The 20622-nt window shown below is 38.6% G+C and overlaps 2 protein-coding genes across 3 annotated transcripts; both read left to right on the forward strand.

Moving 5' to 3' along the window:
- The first annotated feature begins 1279 nt into the window (after positions 1-1279).
- Positions 1280-10961, forward strand: CLEC1B (C-type lectin domain family 1 member B). Of its 2 annotated transcripts, XM_045510387.2 has the most exons (6): positions 1280-1476; positions 2085-2183; positions 3201-3314; positions 3473-3624; positions 5756-5862; positions 7604-10961. In XM_045510387.2, the coding sequence occupies exons 1-6, from the start codon at positions 1413-1415 to the stop codon at positions 7746-7748; spliced, it is 681 nt and encodes a 226-aa protein (XP_045366343.2). In that variant the 5' UTR covers positions 1280-1412; the 3' UTR covers positions 7749-10961. The 2 variants fall into 2 exon arrangements, with proteins under 2 accessions (XP_045366343.2, XP_074213642.1); XM_074357541.1 differs by lacking the exon at positions 2085-2183.
- Positions 10962-11573: 612 nt separating this feature from the next.
- On the forward strand, positions 11574-19656 carry CLEC9A (C-type lectin domain containing 9A). The gene is made up of 6 exons (XM_010946397.3): positions 11574-12078; positions 14063-14143; positions 15054-15200; positions 16965-17116; positions 18268-18389; positions 19081-19656. Exons 1-6 carry the CDS (start codon positions 11988-11990, stop codon positions 19208-19210), a joined length of 723 nt encoding a protein of 240 aa, XP_010944699.2. The 5' UTR covers positions 11574-11987; the 3' UTR covers positions 19211-19656.
- The last annotated feature ends 966 nt before the right edge of the window (positions 19657-20622 follow it).

Consider the following 20622-nt stretch of genomic DNA (forward strand, 5'->3'; position numbering starts at 1 on the left):
AAAAGCATGATCATAGAAAAGCCCCCAAATTAAACTCCTCTTCCTACATGTGCAATATTAGGATTAAAATGCCCACTGTACATACATTCATTCATTCCTCATTCAGCAAATATCTATTGAGTGCTGTTTGTTAGTCACTATTTTAGAGCCATGGAATACATTCTTGTGGGGACACACGACAAAAATGTATGTACCTAAGACTTGATGTGTGTCCAACAGTGATAAGTGCAATGAAAAAGCATGAGGCAAGAAAGACAGACGATGAGACTGGAGAGTGGTAGGGTGGGAAGGTTGTTCTAAACACTAAAAGGTAAAGGTTAGAGAGCTAAAATCTAAGACTCTGTGCTCCCCAAGGGCCAGGACCATGACTTTCTCCATGAATGCTCACCACTAATTTCAGTGCCTGACACATAATTAAATTAATAAAATACCTGATTTAAAATAAAAGAGACAATTTATGTAATATTATCTCAATCTCCAAAATAGTAAACAAAGGTTCTCATTCCAAATCCAAACTCATCAGGATATTTGGAATGAAAGCCTTCTTCAGCTCTACTTTCCTAAGCCAAGGAGAGAGGGAGCAATAAAATATGCAAGTTGAAATACAACGTCGGCGACAGGCCTTGTAGGGTGATTGAGAGATACCTAACAAAGCCTGCGGATTGGGGAAGAGGGAGGGAAAAGTTAGTTATATCTATCGCTTTTTCCTGCGGTTCTCTGCTTAATTTTTGTTGAGCAACTGACCTTGTACTTTTGGGGATATGTAGAGAGAGGAAGCAGAATTAAGCCTTATGTTATCAGGGCCTCCTTTGACCCCAAGAGTCTGCACTCACCCAGCATATTTCTAATACCAGAAAGCAGCACTTGATAGATTCAAATAAAGGCAGAGATATGTTTATAGAACACAGATACAGACATAAGCCCCTCAGGCTGTAGCTAAAGTTATCAAAGGTCCAAAATCCATTCCTGGAAATTTACTTTAAAGTGTATCTACTGGTGTTTGATCCATGAATTTTCACCAGAAATCAGTCCATTTAAACAAGATGATTTAAACTCCGCTAAGGTTAAAATGAAGCATGAACTTCTGCTCTTTGAAAGGATACACACGATGGACTTCATTCAGAGGGGAAGATAAGGAAACAGGAAACCAATGCCATATCTAGTCCTTTACCGCAAGTTATTATTTTGGTTTTTTGTGTCCAAGGTCCATGTATCTCGGAGTAGCTATTAAAAGGCTTCCTGGAAAGAAACAAAAAACAAAAAAAACAAAAACCATGCACCCCCAACTCATACAGCTCCACCTTACCAGCAAGAGGAGGGTTGCAGACTGGTAGATGTCGGAACCCTAAGAGCAGACACTACATTTTGCAAAGTTATTGACCCCTGAGATCACTTGGAGTCCAAGGGAAGCCATGCAGGATGAAGAGGGATATGTCATCTTAAATGTTAAAAGTCAAAAACCAGCTCTCACTTCAGGTAAGAATGCCCAGAGCCAACAATTTGGAAAATTGTGATTGAACTGGATCCACTCTGGTTTCCTTTTTTCTATTAGTGATAGCGTGCATAGTTTTGTTTTCTTTTTCTGAATGGACTTCTTCCTTTACTGCATTTGAGGGGTATCAACATAGGCTCAGGTAGACTTCTTTAGAATATAAACAACAAAAGATGCAAGCAGGGCACGTTACATTAAGGCTTATAGAGTTAAACGCTGGAGGGCATAGAAACCAAGGGGTTGGGGGAAAGAATGTTTGGAAACTCCACTTTCTAAGATGTCAGCACAGGGGTGTGATTCTACAGTTGTTGCTTATAAACGCAGTTATTTGTAGGGGTAGGCATAAAACAAAACAAAGACATGTACACGAGACCTGAACAGCTAGTGATGTTTTGACTCAGAGAGAAGTCCAGCAGGAGTGGGGATGGAGTGGGTTGTGTTTACCTCTGATGATCAAGGGAGCAAAGGCAAGGTGTGCCAGTGAAGCTGTTTATAGCGCCTGGAAAATCCCAAGCGGGCAGGGACGGGATGGTGCTGCCCCAGGGACGTGTCACACTGCGTGCTCCCTGACGGCTTAACTGTCTGCCCACAGTCGACCCGGCCGCCTCCTCTTCCTGGCGTGTGATGGCTTTGAGTCTGCTGCTTTTCTGCCTGGGGATGGTTATTGGGCTGGTGGCTCTGGGAATTATGTGTAAGTATTGGCTTACTCCCAGTGATTTGATCTGAGGGAGGCAGTATCTCAGTGTCTGCCTGGTGTACGCCAGTGAGCTTAATTGTTACCGTTCGTCTGTTTGTCGCCACTCCAAGTATCTTCTACCTAGCTGCCAAGGTGTGCTCAATAAAGGAGAGCTCCGACATTTACCTTCTGATTAAAACGATCTTTTAGATTTTTTTAATTAATGAAAATTATTTTTAAGAACCCTAAGCTGGTCTTTAAGATCCTCCTCAGTATAAATCCAGGCTATCTTTTGCAACTTTTTTTTTCCCTCTCTATTCTATGCACCTTAAGATCCAGCCAACATGGAATTTTCTCTTTCACAAATAAACGGTCTGTCCCCCTGCCTGAGATTTTACTCGTTCCAGTCCCTCTTCCTGAAATGCCCCCCTTCCCGTATTTTTAATGGAATGTATTTACTTCCACTGGGACAGGTCATATCCCATCTAATTTAAAAATATTTTTCTTCCTATAATTCTAAAAGCCCTCTAATGGCACATTATCATTTGTATAATTGTTACTTGTTTGTATACTTGTTTTTTTTAATAAGATATTTTGGAAACTTTCATTCACTATCTTTGATTTATCACAGTACTTTGAGCATAACAAGAAATCAATATGTATATTTTATGTGAATGGATATTTTAGTTTCTGAAAACCGGAACAGAGGTCACTCGCTTTGCGAAACGTGCTTAGAAATCTGTGTTCAGGGAAATGTCAAAACAGCTGCTTTGATCACGGCATTTTCTTGCTTGTGATTGTCTCCTCCAAGTAGGTCCCAGTCTTTTGGAAAACCCTGGGGGTCAGCTCTGCGTGGTTCTTAATTTGTTCTTTATACTTTACCCTGAGCCCATTCATTTACTCATAAGCACCTAGTAAACATTTCAGAGTGATAACTCTACTGAATTTAAAGTTCATTGAGAGGGCTTTCTTTTTTTTCTGCATCATCCTCATTATCCTGATTACAAAGTATCATCTAATTTTTCCACCTAGCTGTCACGCAGCAAAACTACTTACAAGCCGAGAACGAAAATCTCTCAGGAACTCTGCAACAACTAGCAAAGAAGTTCTGCCAAGATTTAATAAAACAATCAGGACAAAAGCAGAGTGAGTATGGCTCCGTCACCTCTTCACCTCCCCTAACTCTGGAGCTTTTGTGATGCACCCTGTAGAGAATCTTGAGGTTCTGCAGGAAACATTGAATAAGAGGAAAAAGTCAGCCTGACTCAGAATGAAAGAGATCCTCTGCTTGATTTCTCCTTAAGGCCATAAATGCAGCCCATGTGACACAAACTGGAGGTATTACGGAGACAGTTGCTATGGTTTCTTCAGGCACAACTTGACATGGGCAGAGAGTAAGAACTACTGCGCTGACACGAACGCCACTCTCCTGAAGATCGCCAGTCAGGACGTCCTGGTAAGGCGATTTCTGTGTCAAGTATTTTGGAATCATAAGGAGACAGATTTCAAATAAAATATTCGACTTTTATTTTTTCACATTTTTAGGTCCTCCCGTTTACAACACTGGGGAGTAGAAAATGCTGAAATAGAGTGAATGAGAGTTTGATTTCTGGTCTTACCTCAGCAACAAGAGTTAAGATCATTTCTTGGCTTCTTAGCTCTGTTTACTAATTCAAAAAGAGAATCTGAAAGTGCAAAGAAACTCAATATGATTGCAAAGCATAAACAACAGTGTTATCCCAGTATTACAAGCCTTCTCAGTTCTTGCTAAGTTGTTGACACTTTGAACGAACCATCATGCAAACGCCATCTTTTCAGAAGCTCTCCCAGATAGTCTGGAGAACAAATCTCGTTGGCACAACACAGGATTTCAGTTGAAAATTTTCTACTAAACATGTCTGCTCTTCCACATTTTCCTCTTTGACAGCTTCTAACGAAAGCTCTCTTTTCAAACAAAATACATCCACACCATCTGCTGCACTCTCCTTTTACGATTGAATATAGCTTTTCTTTCCATAAATCCTGGAAGCAAGCCAGGAACCAAGCCTTGGAGTCTCCCTTCAACCCAGTAACAGTCTATCAAAACATAGTTTTTAAAAGGCAGAAATTATTTATTGTTATTTTCTTATAATTTCTAGCGCAGGAATGATTCATGACTTCGCATGTTAAAAATGAAAGCAAATGTAAATTGGAATAGAAGGTCAGGACTTGGGCTATATGCATACAGAGAGTCAGCAGAATTCAAATATTCAGGCAAGTCATATTCAACTGTTATAGATGATTTGCAGAATTGGCCTGCACCTTCCTGAGGGCTGGAATAGCCAGGATGGAGCAGACATGAGGAAGTCAGCCCAGTGACATTCATGTTCATTTGTGTGCCCTGTTATTCTAACTTGCTGTACCGCATACGTACTCTGTGTGTGGGCTCACACTCACAGAGAAGATGCTCAGAGAAACAAATTCACTTCTTTTCAATCACCCAAAATAAAAAGAGTGCCTTAAAATCTCAATTCTATTACAAAGAGATCAGTTTGAGACTACATATGTTTTGAATCTTATTACTGATACCAGGTTGCAGATTTACAACTTAAAGAGGAAGTAATGTTATTTTTGAGAAATAAAGAAGAGTTGAATCTCAAGCAGCCTTTGTCTGTCAGGTCCTGCAGTGAAGTAGATAATGTGGATGTATTTTAAAGAAAAAAAACATAAATTAACAGAAAGGTGACAGATAAATTAAAGCTTTAAGAAATCAGTGACTCACAAAATCTTTTATAGAATGCCATTTTGTGTTTCACAGGTCTGCCAAGGATGTGTCTTCACTTATTTTGGGGGGAGACATATGATGGTACATGAACATTTGACTTCCTTTTAATTTTGTTACTCATAGATTGACTGATTGATTCATTCATCCATTAATTTAACAAATATGTGCTGGAACTATTCCAGGACCTGAACTTATGCATTAATAAAACATACAAAACTCTCTAACTTTATGGAACTTATATTCCAGTTGGAGCAAGAGGCAATGAACAAAACAAACTGGTATTGTATACAGTAGAGTAAATAAAGATAATTTCTAAGTAGAAAGAAGTAGATGTATGTCATTTGTAAATCCCTTTGAGCAAGACATCATATAATTCTCTTTTACTCAGTAAATGAAAGCAAATGAATACTCCAATATATAAGATTTTGTGGGCAAGCTAAGTAATGAAACCAAAGCAAGGAGAGCTTGTTTCTAGAGAATATAAGATTCACAAACAATGTATTTTTTTAAAATCATTTTCCTTCTCTAGTTGTTTACCATCCATTTCATTTAGGAGACATATTTGGTACTTTATTTGTTATTCTAATCTTCAACTGATGGAATATAAACACACAGGATGACTAGAATATCAACTATCTTGTGTACAGATTTTCCCCTGTATCCTACATGTACAATTCTAAATATCAACTATAATTAATAAATATTAAAATAGACACATATCTAATTTTTTGTATCCAGGATCTTACCATGAAGCTTTGCCTTTATGTCATTACAGGAACTGTAGAAGCACTCTGACTATTATATTTATTTGTGTTTGCAATAGCAATACATCACTAGCAGGACTGTATTGATTCGTTGGGTTGGATTGTCCCGCCAGAACTCCAGGGACGTCTGGATGTGGGAAGATGGCTCAGTTCCCTCCAAAAATATGTAAGTCACTGGACACTCAGAATACAAGGCACAACGAGAAATTTCTATTCCTGAGATCCTCTAGCCTTTTGAGTGCAAGTTGCTCAAAAGTGGGGAGGTGGCTCCGTATCACACTGCGTGTTACCTCAGCACTGGCTGAGTCACTCCCACCCTGATCCTAACAGGAGAACACCCGTAATAAGAGTCTTCTTTCCCTACTCTCCTGTCCCTCTGCTCTTTATCTAAGTCACAGTCCACCTCTATTCCTGGTATTTTTTTCCCATTCATTTCTCATTTCTACCCTCAGCTTTATGATTGGAATATTTTATGTGAGAGGGTTGGTTTTTTTTTTTTTTTCAGTTTGATCTGACTCTCTTCACATATTTTTAGTACAAAATTACCATCCTCATTATTTTATGGTTGAGTGTTACTACTTTGAGGCTTCTTTTGACTCTTCAGTATCATTTTACCTCGCCATAGGGGTCTCCACGAATCAGGCACATTATCAATCACAAGGTGATTCCACTGCTCCTGTCAAAAATCTCCATCTTTCTACATTCAATTCGGGCAGAGGGGCCAATTACACTGAGTTACCCAATATGGCATCCCAATCTCTAATCACCTTTTGTTTGTCTTGTAAAGTATCTCTCCAGTTAAAATTCAAACTGATAACCAAAACCTTTACAATCTGATCATTACTTTAATGTTTAATTAATGTATTCAACAGATACTTACTATGGGGGCCAAGAATACCACAAGTACAAGCAAGCTTCTTCATAGACCTTACACTTCACCTCGTTCACAATATGGCAGGAATCCTGGTGACCCCTCTTTTCTTCCAAAAAATGAAACACATTTTGTGGTCTTAGGGGCTTTTGTACTTGCTGTTTCCTTCTAGAATGCTCCGCCTCAGGAACTCCCTGACGGGCTCCTCCTTGTGGCTCAAGTCTCTGTTTAAACATCACTTCCTCAGTGAGACCAACTTTAATTATCCAAACTAGGTTAGGCTCCCTCCACCACCTCCACTCGAGTCTATCCTATCACACTGTTCAGTTTCTTCATCACTCTTACCACTCTCTGAAATCTTCTATTTATTGGTTAGATTCTTACCAACAGTGTCTCACTCTAACGTAAGTTTCCCAGTAGAAAGGACCTTGTCTTTATCACTCTTATCATCAGCACATAAAACAAACTTGACACGTAGTAGGTATCCCATACATATTTGGCAAATGAATTAATAAATATACATCCTTTGTCCTCTTGTCATAGCTGTGTAGTGGGGAGCTGTCTTATATCTGCTACCCTACAGCCTAGATCCTCATGTCCAAAATATTTAATCAACTTACTTTCCCTTGAGCTCATTTCCATAATGTACAGCTACTCGCCTATAGGGCCCCCTGTAGGAGCTCCTCTCTGTTTATCTCAGTCCTACCTTTCCTTCAAGACAGAACTAAAGTACGATGTTAGATGAAAAGTTAAAGCCTTTCTCATCATTTCGGATCCCCATCCGTCTTTTCCTCTGGACTCCTGCGGTACCTACTGTTCATGTGCTGCTTAGTCTTATGCTATGTTAAATTTCTGTTGAGCCATTCAACTGTGCATGCATCCTACTGCCAAGCAGATTGGAAGTTTCCCAATGATCTGAGTGTTGCTTTCCTCCATACTTCTTGTGTCTACTTTGTGCAACAAAATACTACATACAGAGTCTGGATGTTGATTATTTCACTTTCAAAGGAACTAATTCTACCTTTTGCATTCACAGGTTTAAGCTTTCTGGAAGCGAAATGGGAAATATGACTTGTGCTTATTTTCATAATGGGAAAATTCACCCCACCTTCTGTGAGAACAAGCATTATTTTATGTGTGAGAGGAAGGCAGGTAGGGCCAAGCTGGACCAACTACTCTAATGCAAAGTGATGGGCAAGATGTCACAGGCAAGGGCTTGATTGGACAATAAAAGATCTGGAAGAAGGAATCACTAGCCACAAAATTGCTTATTTTTTCCCTTTATTCCCCTTGGAGTCATCTTTACATTATCTTTCCGACCAGCACCCTCTTACCCCCTTCTTTATACAGCCCTTTATGCTAAGGAATAACTTAGTACCTTCTTAATACATCCAGAAGCTGGTCTGTGAGTTGATCCTTTGTTTCCCAATTGTTCTGTTTCCATTAATTTTCATTTTTCTTGTCTTCTATTCCTAATTATCTCAACTTACTATGATTCACTGCATGTTTAGATATAAACACATACATTTTACATTGAAACAAGAAGGTTAGGGCTTAAATGACTTGAACTGTGCAAAGTATCTAACTTTGAGACTATGCAAAATACCTAAGCTTGAAAGACAGCATAAGGTAGTGGAAGGCATACTAAACTTGGAATCAGTAGAATAGTTTAGATGATGTGATTACTAAACTCAAGTACAACCATGAAGCAGTCAGGTAACCTCTTCCATTTTCTTATATTTAAAATAAGATACTACCTGGAGGTGAAGGGTATAGGTCAACGGTAAAGCCCATGCTCAGTGTGCAAGAGGTCCTGGGTTCAATCCCCAGTGCCTCCATGAAGGGGAGAAAAATAAAATAAAATAGGATAACACCTGCCTTGTATGCCTCACAGTTCCACAACCTAAAATAAAGCTTCAGAGTATTAATTATCTCAGAAACTCCGGGAAAGCAAACACCATGACTTTCCCGTTTTCTATTCTATGCCATCAAACACAGCTCCCTCCTCACAGGAAACGGAAACATACTTGCTTCTCATTGTGCGAGGTAGCTCGTTAGAAAGCCCAGCAACCAGTGAAACACTATGCAAGCACAACTTCTATTCCAGGTCCGCCTTTGGTCAGACCCAGCAGCAGTCATTTTCTGTCCAAGAGAAGGAGAATAAAGCTTGCAAGAAAACTGATGGGGTTTTAAACTGAGTAAATGCTTCTGAACAAGGCCTGCGGGCTAGTTGAGCAGCAAACACAAATGCTTTATCTCGTTCCTTTCCGGGTAGTTCTATGTTTGGTTTCTGCCGAGTAACTCGTGAAGTATTTAGAGATATGTGGAGAGGCACCCTTTAACAGGATAATAGGCAAAAATTTCATTTCTTTTCACAGCCTTCCGGAAAGTATTCTTTCTCCTGCGATCAGTGGTAGTAAAATGTGTGAACACGATTCTCAAACATCTCAGCCGAGGTGCTTATGAAAACGTCGATGTTGAAACACAAACACATATGGCTCTCAGCTGGGGGGCTGAGGACGAAGAGTCCTGTGTTTTTAATGAGCACCCCTGCTTGATTCTGATACAAGCCATCTTTAATGTTGAGAAACATTACTTTAGAACCGACTCCCTATCTGGTGTCTGGTAAGTTGGTTAGTCTCTTTAAAACTCAGGTTTCTTCACACATGGAATGAGTTTATTGCTACCTTGCTCATAAGGGGCTGTGAGGATCATTTAATACAATCATGTAAAGCCTTGAGCAGAGTACCAAGCATGTGATAAATACTCAGCAAATATGTATGACTTCTATAGCTTTGTGCACTGACATCCAAAGGCATGTGAATCTATTCTATTTTAGACTAGCAGTAAACAAGCAGATTTAGGGAGCTGAGAAAAAAAAAAAAAAACAGAAATATCATGGATCCTGCTTTTACTTCAAAGGTCCCGAGATCTGGGTTTTGGGGGCACAGTACTCTGTTATTTTCCTATTTTTTACTTGTTTATTTAGAGAAAACAAATAGGAACTAATAATTCAGCAAATCATCCAAAAATCAGCCATCTCTCTGGAATTTAGTGTTTCATCTCCCCTCTGAATGGAAATGCATATATTTTAGATCACTACGACACAACTAAATTTCAAAGAATAACATTGGAGGGCACTTCGAAAATGCATTTCAAAAATGTAAACCAATTAAATTGTATCTACAAAGATTCTTTTTTTTTTTTTTCTGGTACTCATACCAAAAGCATCTTATACAGGAAATCAGAATAACATAGATTTTAACAGCACAGGTTCTGTGATCAGACCACCTAGTTTACATACTAACACTTCTGCTTAACTGCATAAGTGAACTTTGCTAAATGCTTCGACTTCTCTGTGCCTCAATTTGCAATTCAGCTACAACATACTCACAGTAGTGCTTATTTCGTTGAGCTGTTGTGAGAACCAAAATAATTCATGTCGAAGCCCTTGGAACCAGCGCTTGGGATATAATGAATAATAAATAAGGTAGTATAATTAAAAACAGCAAGAATAACACAAGTGACATATTAATCTTTTAGTATGGGAGAGCCCAGTGTTTCACACAAATAAATTTATCAGAGAATATACTGTACTGGGGAAAACAGCTCCTTCTGAGACTGACAGTTAGTGCTGATGGAATTTGCGAGCACCTGGAAATGAACGGCAGCTTCCGTTTCTGAGTTCCCGATGTTACTCGCTGCACGTTCGGTGTGCTAGTGCTTTCTTCCTCTTCTTCACCTCAAGATAGAAAGCATTCCGTTGTAAAGGTGACAGGGAGTTAGGTCACATTATTTTCCATGTCAGAATCTCAGGTCCCATGAAAATCATATGAAATATTTGGAAGACTTGCTGGATGGTCTCCATTTGCCGCTGGAGGTCCTCTCGGTCCCACCCTGCGCCTTGGGAGGCGGAACTCAGACGTACAGCAGCATCTGGGCAAACGCGGTGGTGATCAAGGGTGTTTATGCCCCTGGCTCTGTCCTACCCTGCCATTGTTTGGCAGAGGCTTCATGGTCTACACCTCAGGCCATGGTCCTTGTCAGACAAGAAACAAAGTTCCAATAAACACCTCCCCCTTAACCCTTCAGACATGGGGGGTGATCATAGCTTCTCAACTCATATTTCACTGCCCTTTTTGGTTCCCTTAATCCTTCCCAGGACTCTGTAGGAGCATCTTTGTTAAACGCCTTCAGATTGCCCCTGAAGTGTGCCATCTGTCTTCTCCCACTACAGAGGTCAGTGATGGACCAGTAAGACACTGAAACAAAAGAGAGTCTTGCAGATTGCTGGGATCTGCAGACTGTACATTACTGAGACATGACTTTCAGCCATAAAGACAAATGGCCAATATAAGAATGATGATTCAAGTATCAAAGTTATCAATACCAGTGCCGGGGGGGGGGGGGGGGCGGGGAGCGGTATAGCTCAAGCGGTATATAAGCCTAACATGCACAAGGTCCCGGGTTCAATTCCCACTACCTTCTCTAAAACATAAATAAACAAAGAAACCTAATTACCCACCCCAAAAAATAAGCAAAAATCAATACCAGTGCCGTAGTCATAGGATGTGGTCCAAATGGCCCTCTATCCACTAAATAATTCATACTTCCCTTCTAGAGGGAAAGTGTCTTAGAAAGGCAAAAATTATATTTATCAGGACCAACCTGTAGATCCAAACATGGGCATTAGATTAGTGGATGTGGCTGTGGCACGTGGTACTTCAAGGTTATGGCTCAAGAAGCAAATGTGAATTTGCCACCTCTTTTTTTCCCCCTCAATGGCTGGAACTACGAGACTTTAATTACTCACAGGTTAGAAGGAGCTGGGGTCACATTTGGAGAAAAACTGCCCCCTGACCAGGATTACTAGAGCTGAAATTTTATGTGTGTGAGAAATAAACTCTGATTGTGTTAAATGACTGGTATTTTGAGGTTCATTTGTCCCAGCAGCTGCATCAGCCCAGTTAATACAGTGTGTACATTCATTTAGGGAAACACAGAGATCTACAAGTCCTTATGCACTGGTTTGCCCAACATCAGCAATGGGCTTACCTTTGTCCTCAAGGTCATTCTTTGCGCTTCTAGCCTTTCCATCTTAACAGCAATCCAGTGTTATCACCTTCAACCTCTGCGGCATTGTAGAATCCAGAACAATAAACTTCTATCATTGGCCATTTGGAGTTCAGTTTCTTTCTCACTTCCTTCTTTACCAAGTTATGCTTTGGCTTAAACTTCATAAACTTCTGCTTTCTGGATGAAGATACACCTGTTCTATTCCTTAAACTCAAGTATATTTCCCCACTGGTGTGAAAAGGCAGCTAATTTCAGTTCTTTCATTAATCTGCTCCTGACTACAAAAGGAGTTATTTGTCTCAGCCTTTCAAGTGGACTGCCCCGCCTGTCAGAGCATCTCAGACATGCAGGAGGATGAAACATACACCTCTCTTCAGTGGGATAATCCGACACCAAGCCCTTACCAGAAGCATCGGTCTTCCACCAAAAATTCAGGTAATCAGTTCCAGTGATTCAGACCAAGACCTTGTGGTTTATGGGCTTTCGTTTGTTACTGCTTTACAATGAGACCAAGAGATTTTTCTAATCTGACATTCCTCACTTCAGAGTATTATCATGTGCGGAATGTGCTAATATTAAAATGAAGTGAAGTGAAGGAGGGGTAGGTAAAGTTGAAAAAGGAAAAGAGAGATGGACTTGATAAATATGTAACACATTGGTTTTCTCTCTTTTGCTTGCTGGAAAGACAGAAAAATCCCTGGATTTGGAAAATAAGTGAAAGAAATTATATATTTTGTATAATTTTAGTTCCCACAGTGAAACACTCTGCAAATTATCTGATAAATACTAAGGGACAAAAAAAGAGAAAACATAAGTTGAAAAAACTGGCCAACTCTCATCAGCCTGGATCAGTTCTATATTCTTTAATATTTCTATTAGTTTTCTATTGTTTGAGTAATAAACTACTATAGATGTAGGGGCTTAATACAGCACAAATTCATTTTCTTATAGGTCTACAGGTCAGAAGTCCAAAATGGCCTGAAACCAAGGTGTCATGGGGCTACCTTCCCTAGAGGTGGTTCTAGGGGACAATTCATTCTCCATCTTCCAGTTCCTAGAGCTGCATTCTTGCTTTCCTTGACTGATGGCTCCTTTTTCATCTTTAAAGACATCAGCAGAACTTCTTCAAATGTCTCTCTACTCCCTTCATCATAAGGCAGTCTGTCCCTCTGATCCACATCTCACTTGTAATGACCCAGATAAAACAGGATGATCTCCCCATCCCAAGATCTTTAACTTAGTTATATCTTTAAAGTCTCCTTTTCCACATAAGGTAACATCTATAGGTGTCAGAGCTTAGGACATAGGCATCTTGGGCAGGGGCATTAGTCAGCCTACCAAACTATGCAAAGATAACATTTCATGCATTTTTCTCTGTCTAGCATTAAGAATATAGTTGTGGTATATTTATATAATGGAATACTATTCAGCCATAAAAAGAATAAAATAATGCCATTCGCAGAAACATGGATGGACTAGAGATTGTCATTCTAAGTGAAATAAGCCAGAAAGAGAAAGAAAAATACCATATATCACTCATATGCAGAATTTTAAAAAAAAAGAAACAAAAAAGGACACTATGAACTCACCTACAAAACAGAAACAGACTTGCAGACATAGTAAATAATCTTATGGTTACTGAGGAAATGGTGTGGGAAGGGGTAAATTTGAAAGTTTGAGATTTACAAATGTTAACCACTATATATAAAAATACATTTTTTAAAAAGCTTCTTCTGTATAGCACTATGTTCAATATCTTGTAATAACCTTTAATGAAAAAGTCGATGAAGACAAATATGTGTTTGTATATACATGACTGGGACATTGTGCTGTACACCAGAAATTGGCACATTGTCACTGACTGTACTTCAATTAAAGAAAAATTTTTAAAAAGAATATAAAAAAAACACACGTTTCTCAGTTTCCCTTCCTGAATAGTTGCAAATGTTACCTTAAAAAAAAAAATCCTCATCCAAAATCATATGTTTAAAGGGAAATACCTTTGAACCAATCACAGCCAAGCGACACTGACAAGAGGGGAAGAGATTTGAGACGGCATCTTTGCTCTCAGAAATTAAAGCCTGCTGCCTGGCTTGCCATCATCTCGGAAAGATTGTTGGGAGAGGCTACATCTAACTGGTTACTAAGTTTGTGGTGCCATGTAAGGGTAACAGAAGTATATTACTAATGCTGTTCAATTTGGCATCTTCCCAAGTCAAGTGTATCGCAAGTTATCACTTGCATTTCGAAGAGTCTGAGTTCACTTTTTCCTGTTAACACGCAGTTATGAGGCTTCAGCGATTCTCCAGGAGGAATGGCTACTGTTAATTCCTTATTTCACTCGGTCTAGTCCTAGTCTGACCCACATCACTCATCTACTTTCTCAAACTCCATTTCATTGTCTCTTTTCCTTGTCTAGGAGCATGGTGTCTGGCGGTGGTGCTTTTGTGTATTTTCTGCACAGGCTCATTAGCAACCTCCATTTTCTTGGGTCTCAAGTGTAAGTACGAACGGGTATCTTCAAAGCAATCTACAGGTGGACAGATTACACGCCACACATAGCTTTTATGTATGCGTATCGTTACAGCCTGTGGGTCTGAGCCCTTGACCTGTGGGATCTGACACTATTTCCAGGAAGCTAGTGTCAGAGCTGAATTAGATGGTGTATGGAAGAGGGGGGCGGGGACCACACATTTGGTGACCGTGTCAGCAGTGTAGGGATGGTGGTGGTGTAAAAGCAAAGAAGATGCACAGGAGAAAGGCTCACAGAAGAGAAAACTAAGGGTTTCCCATACAATTTGCATCAGCATACATGGAAGGTGATTTGGAAACATCTAACACAATTTAAATGCACAAGAACTTTGACCTATCAACTTATCTTACAAATATATTTGCACGCGTGTGAAATTATGTATAACCAAGGTTCTTTACGACAGTAATACTTATTTCTGTAATACCAAAAGACTACAAATAGTCTAAAAGTCAGTAGAGAATTATTAAAATGGATCACAGTACATCCATTCAATAGAATCCTATATAACAAAAGAATGAGAAAGCTCTTTGCGTGCTAACATAGTATTATGTCCAAAATATATTTTAAGTGGTAAAAGATGAAAAGCCATGTAAAAAGATTATTACCATTTGTGTAAAGTGAAGGGATTTTATGTTTATTTGCTGGTAAATGTCAAAATATCTCTGGAAGAATTTTTTTAAAAATTGGTAAACCTGACCACTTTCAGGGGCTGGGATTGGGTGAATAAGGAAGCAGGGATGTCAAAGACCCTTTCTACTGTGCATCATTTGTCATTTTTAGTCTCAAATATCATCAGTAATTTGTAGCACTCTTTAGTCTGTGTTGAAGGATTACTTTGTTATATGTCCGCATTTTATCTGATTGTTATGGTTTGAAGTGTTCCAGGTGTCCACTGTTTCAAGGAAGCAGCAAGAAGAACTCATCCAACAGGACAGAGCCCTGCTGAACTGCACACGATGGAATAGAAACCATCGCCTCCAGATGCAATGTTGTCAAACCTTGATGCAAAACTCTTTCCATTCAGGTAATTGATATAAAATCCGCTCCCACTGTGCAGATACAAATGTGTACACCAATTTAAAGAAAAAAAAAAAAGGTGACACATTTTATTCCCTAAAATTGTAGTCAGGATTTTATAATAGGAGAGACATAATTTTGATCTGCTTTTCAGTTCAGTCTCTCTTATATATATCAATAGCATGTGGAAAATACTGAGGTTCCAAGAAATGCAGATAAGGAAAATATACAGTCAGATGTCAAAATGGAATGTGTAAGATTAGCAGGTAAGATTTTTTTAAAGAAATAACATTCCATGCTTTATCCCATCATGCAAATTTATAAGTGTATCTTTAATTATAGTTCCAAATTCCTCAATTTATTTAGTTTAGATATTGCTCTAGACTCAAATTTAGATAACTCTTTGAGCAGAAAATTCATTTTGAAAATTAGGGTATTTACAAAAATTGTAACAACGCAGGATTCAGCTCTTTTAAAAAATTCTAGTAAGTTACATAAGTTTTATCTTTTTTATACCTTATAAGCATTTATTTCTACCTATTAATAGGGTATCAAGTATTCTATTGTTACTGAATCAGCATTTGATAACACTCACACATATAATTTAGAGAATTAACTTCCCTGTAGTGGATAACATTTACGTAACCGTTAATGAGAGAGGTCAAAAACCTACCATAGCTTCTTCTAATTGAAATTTAGTCAAGTAAATGTTTAAAAAGACAGCAATGTTTTTAAATATAACAGACTATTGCAAGCATGAGATATGGATACCTCTGAGCCATCAACCTTAAATCAGTGACAATATCCATTTTGGAGACCAACAAATCCACCGTGTTCTCTACTATCAACTGGCATTGTCAACACCACTTATGCTACAACTTTAACAATATTCAAGACGTTGATTAGAACGTATTCCAAGCAAAGGATATTGAAGAACCTTCAGTAACTTGACACCTGGGCCTTGGAAACTGATAATGAATTATTTGTAACCCTTAGCAGAAGGTTTTTCTCTAGAAACTAGAGTTCTGGAAGTTTCTGCGTCTTTGCCTCTATAAAACTGTGCCAGAAACACTTGGTCAGATTTTTACTCTTTGTTTCCTCTTTTACACATTTAAACATCTCTCTTTTGTGAATACATTCTCTCTTAAGATAGGTTCTGTAAAACTGTTTAAACATTATGGCTCACTTCTTAGTTACATCAACGCCTGAAAATAAACATATTGGTCACTTGTGTTTTTCTTCAGTTTTCCTCACCTACATATTTTCAAATTGCTCCTTAAGGAATATTTTCATGTTTAACTCCCAGAATTTAAACATCAACTTGAGGCTTATTATTCTGCTCACCTAATGGCTCAGTTTCAGTACATTTCAATTAAATTGGTTCAGTAAGATTAACAGACATGAAACAATAAGCAAACAAATGAAGACTATAAATGATGTAAAGTTAAAGAGAGGAAAGATTTATAAAAGTAGATTAATCAGACCAATTATTATAGAAGAGGAACAATTTAGGAAAAGATATTCCCCAATTAATTTTATCTTGAACTAATTCTTAGAGACCTATCACATTTGGGAAATAATTATATAAATCTTACCAAATTCAGCCTCCTTACCAAATTCAAATTCCTTTGAGCTGAAATTGGTAAGCACTGTATCACATGAACCGTTCAGTTAGAGTTCAGCTTTACTGAGAGAGATACAAGGGGGTCATTTGAGGGGATGTGCTACTAACATTTTAATAATAACTTTAATAAAATGTTTATATTCAAAGCCCATAAGCACGGCCCTTGTCCAGACAACTGGATTCAGAATGGAGAAAGCTGTTACCATGTCTTTGAAAACTGGAAAGTTTGGCTCGCCAGTCAAGAGGCTTGTTTAGAGGAATGTTCTAATCTTCTACAAATAGACACCAAAGAAGAAATGGTAAACACTGTTTTATGGTTTCATATCATTCTGAAAATACCATATTATACGTTAAAAAAAGGACTGATTCTCATAAAATAGAGTTCCTTGATACTCCCTAACCATAGTATATTTATTGAAAAAGAAGAGTTGAACACAAAGTAGTAATTAACATGGTTTGTTTCCCTATTAATTGGAGAAACAAAAAACGGAATGGCTATTTAGAAATTGAGGACAATATGTTAATTCTATGAACTTTGGTAATCAAAAAGGGGAAAGGACATTGCCATTTTGTGACATGCTAATCCACTCCAAGATATGCATACATTACAATTGCATGTGTTTTAAATTTATAATTTTCATTGCTGTAGGGAAGTATAATAACCTATTGTAATTTTGCAATTATCCAGGAAACGTAGAAGTATAAACAGTGAGGTGACATCACGAAATGGAATGTTCTCTGAAAATAAGCATTTGCCAAATAAAATGCTTAATTGGCATTAAACCTAGTTTACTAAAATCTTAATGAGCAAACAGTAAGATGTTCCCCTGAAATCATTTGACCTGTAAGTTGTGTGTGAAGTAGAATACACGTTACACATTTCTGAATTTATTAAAAATGTATGCCTTCTATATTCAGTAATTAGTCAAAGTTCATTTCTATAAGAATAATAGAGAACAACTTGGTAAGGATATGCATGCAGTAAACCAAGGCAAGCTGGACTCACCTATTATGATTATGGATTTGCACTAATTTTTCTGTGCAAATTTAGTGACAACAGTTAGAAATATTTCTTCTAACAAAATACGCATACAGTTAAGTTGCTTCTGGAATCTTCTAAACTATTTCTCACTTTGAAGTATCCTGGGAAAGACATATACTGTCTACCAAATTCTGAATCTGTTAAAACTATTTTGATGCCAGATACCTATTTTTTTCAATAACCCTTAACATCACATTGATCATTTAGCAACTGGGAAAAATAAGTATCCTTTCCTTTAACCTCCACCCCTTTCTCCAGCTCTCAAGTTCCAATTATTTCTGTGTAGGCAAAATACCACACTTTATATTTCATGGTAGTTTATTGGGCTTGTGTGTGTGTTTAGATTTTCTGGGATTCTTTCTCCTCTCATTCTCTCAGTTCACTGCTCAGGTCTTATTTTTTTTATAGGACTTTATCACTGGCAGCCTGAGGAAGACCAAAAGCAACTATGATTACTGGGTGGGACTGTCTCAGGATGGGCCCAGCCAACCTTGGCTTTGGCAGGATGGCTCTCCTCCTGCTCCTGACCTGTAAGTCTCTGAGGGAAACGGTCCAAGGGGAGTTAGACACATAAGGGAATTCAAAGGTTCATTTGATTTTATACCTTACATTTCCTCCAGGAGACAGAACCAGGGTGATAATTTTTCAGGCTTCTGATTGGAATCAAAGCCAAGATAATTTAAGAGTAGCTACATGGCTTCTAAACCTCTCTGTCCCTGAACCTTCTCAGCCCCTCTGTCATTACCCTCCAGGACACTCACATCAAAATTAGAGAGTCTGAATGAACAATATTATGCAATCATGTAATCAGGCACATCCCCTTTGTACCATTTAATGGCTAGAGAGGGCTAAGGGCAAGCGATTATAGTAATCACTAAGCAATTTCCATATTAAGTTTTCAGAAAGAACTGAGGAGACTGGTCAAAGGAATCAGGTGCTTTCACATTTTGAGAATTAAGAGTCAGAAAAGAGATTTGAAATTAGAGCCTATCTTTGTGTAACCAAACTTTTTTTTTAAATATGCTGCTTGTTGAAATAATATTCACATCTTTTATTGAGAGAAAATAGCTCTGTTTTTGAAGAAAGAGGACAAAACTATCGCAGGAGGGTGACAGATTAAAACAAAACAAAAAGCTGTGCATCTCTCGTTCTGTTGCCCAGGAGAACATCCCCATAAGCCCCATGCTTAACCTCAGATGCACTGACTTCTTGCCTCTCCAGGTCGCCAGCACAGGGACCCCCATCAACTAACCAGGTGTGTGGATACCTCAAAGACAAGATCCTTTCTTCCGCCAACTGCAGCAGTTGGAAATATTTCATCTGTGAGAAGTACGCATTAAGATCTACCTGAAAGAAACTAAGCTTGAAGTCATCTCTCTATCATGCTAGTATGTGCAACAGGTTGTTGGAAAACCCATCACAAACAGCCCAAAAGCCAGCACAGAAGTAAACCAGTCAGAGGGCTGTGAAACTCACTACCTGAAACCCAAACCTGTCTAGCATTTACACTTGGCAATATTCCTCAATCCTTTCCAGACAGTCTTTTGATGTTGTTTAAAAAAAATTGATAAGAATAAAATTGATTTAGAGCATCAGAGGACGAAACCTTAAAGAGCTGAGAACAAACTAAAGAAAAATTATTTTCATTGGTCATTTTTTGTCTTTCTCTCCTTCTATTTTTAACCTAGTGTGAGTTTAAACTCCGCAGAGAAATCTGTAAGTCACTGGGGAGATGTGCGGTTTTAGCTGATTGATATTCTTTTTTAGTAAATAAAGAAACGTGATCTTTTAAACTCACTGTTTGCCAGATCTTTCTATGCATTTGTTGGGCTCCCACGCATTATGTTATCAGGCCAGTAGGATGGGAGGACAGAGATGTGGCTTCTTCAGATTGGAAGGGATGGTAAGACAGTACCATTTTTAGGACTGCAGGGTTCTCCTGGAGAGAAGAACCAGCAGAACTACAGGCAAGCTGTGGGAAGAGTCAGGCTGCCAATGTCAGGGTCTCGCCTCCATCTCACTGCCCGTCCCCACTGCTCACCAATCAGACTCATGGCTTGAATTCTCAAGGTTGACACACCAGCACTTTTCACTGCATCTCTCTGTGTCTCAATCTCCTCATTGTAAAATAATAATAGAACTTACTTCAAGATGTTGTTTGAGGACTAAGCTGTGAATACATGTAAATTGCTGAGAACAGCCCTTGCACAGAGTTTAACACACACCTTTATCATTGGGTGTAAATCACCAGCCATCCCAGGGCATCAACCTCATGTGCGCATTCCAGATAAAAATGTCCCCATTCCCTGCTCAGGCTATAGAAATATTGAGAAGATAAAGTGTATGGATAAATTGTCACCAACTGTCTGGAGAGGATGTCTGTTTTAAAGTTGTGGGGGGAGGGTACAGCTCAGTGGTAGAGCATATGCTTAGCGTGCATGAGGTCCTGGGTTCAATCCCCAGTACCTCCATTAAATACATAAATAAAGTTAATTAGTCTTTTCAAATAAATCTTTAGGTTTTCTCTGTCCTAAGTCTATGGGCTTCTTGAAGCATAGACTCGCTTGTTCCCCAGAGACAATGGATGTGAAAATGTCTTGTGATTGAAAGGAGGAAAGAGTTCTCTAAGTATTAGTGTGTTACCTTTCTGCCACTTACCCTCCTTAGAACAGCACCTTACCTTTACCATACAGCAGACTCTCATCAAATATATGCTAAATTCAGTCTTTCATTTCTCACACGGAGTAGCTAAGATACATTAGA

This window comes from Camelus bactrianus, chromosome 34 (assembly GCF_048773025.1).
Source record: "Camelus bactrianus isolate YW-2024 breed Bactrian camel chromosome 34, ASM4877302v1, whole genome shotgun sequence".
Taxonomy (NCBI): domain Eukaryota; kingdom Metazoa; phylum Chordata; class Mammalia; order Artiodactyla; family Camelidae; genus Camelus; species Camelus bactrianus.

What these genes read in the sequence shown, in the direction of transcription:
- CLEC1B (XM_045510387.2), top strand. Translation starts at nt 1,413, where the DNA reads ATGCAGGATGAAGAGGGATATGTCATCTTAAATGTTAAAAGTCAAAAA. An exon ending in ACAATCAGGACAAAAGCAGA is followed by an intron (nt 3,315 to 3,472) that starts GTGAGTATGGCT and finishes TTTCTCCTTAAG; the next exon opens with GCCATAAATGCAGCCCATGT. An exon ending in TCAGTTCCCTCCAAAAATAT is followed by an intron (nt 5,863 to 7,603) that starts GTAAGTCACTGG and finishes TTGCATTCACAG; the next exon opens with GTTTAAGCTTTCTGGAAGCG.
- CLEC9A (XM_010946397.3), top strand. Translation starts at nt 11,988, where the DNA reads ATGCAGGAGGATGAAACATACACCTCTCTTCAGTGGGATAATCCGACA. An exon ending in GTCTTCCACCAAAAATTCAG is followed by an intron (nt 12,079 to 14,062) that starts GTAATCAGTTCC and finishes TTCCTTGTCTAG; the next exon opens with GAGCATGGTGTCTGGCGGTG. An exon ending in TCTCCTCCTGCTCCTGACCT is followed by an intron (nt 18,390 to 19,080) that starts GTAAGTCTCTGA and finishes TTGCCTCTCCAG; the next exon opens with GTCGCCAGCACAGGGACCCC.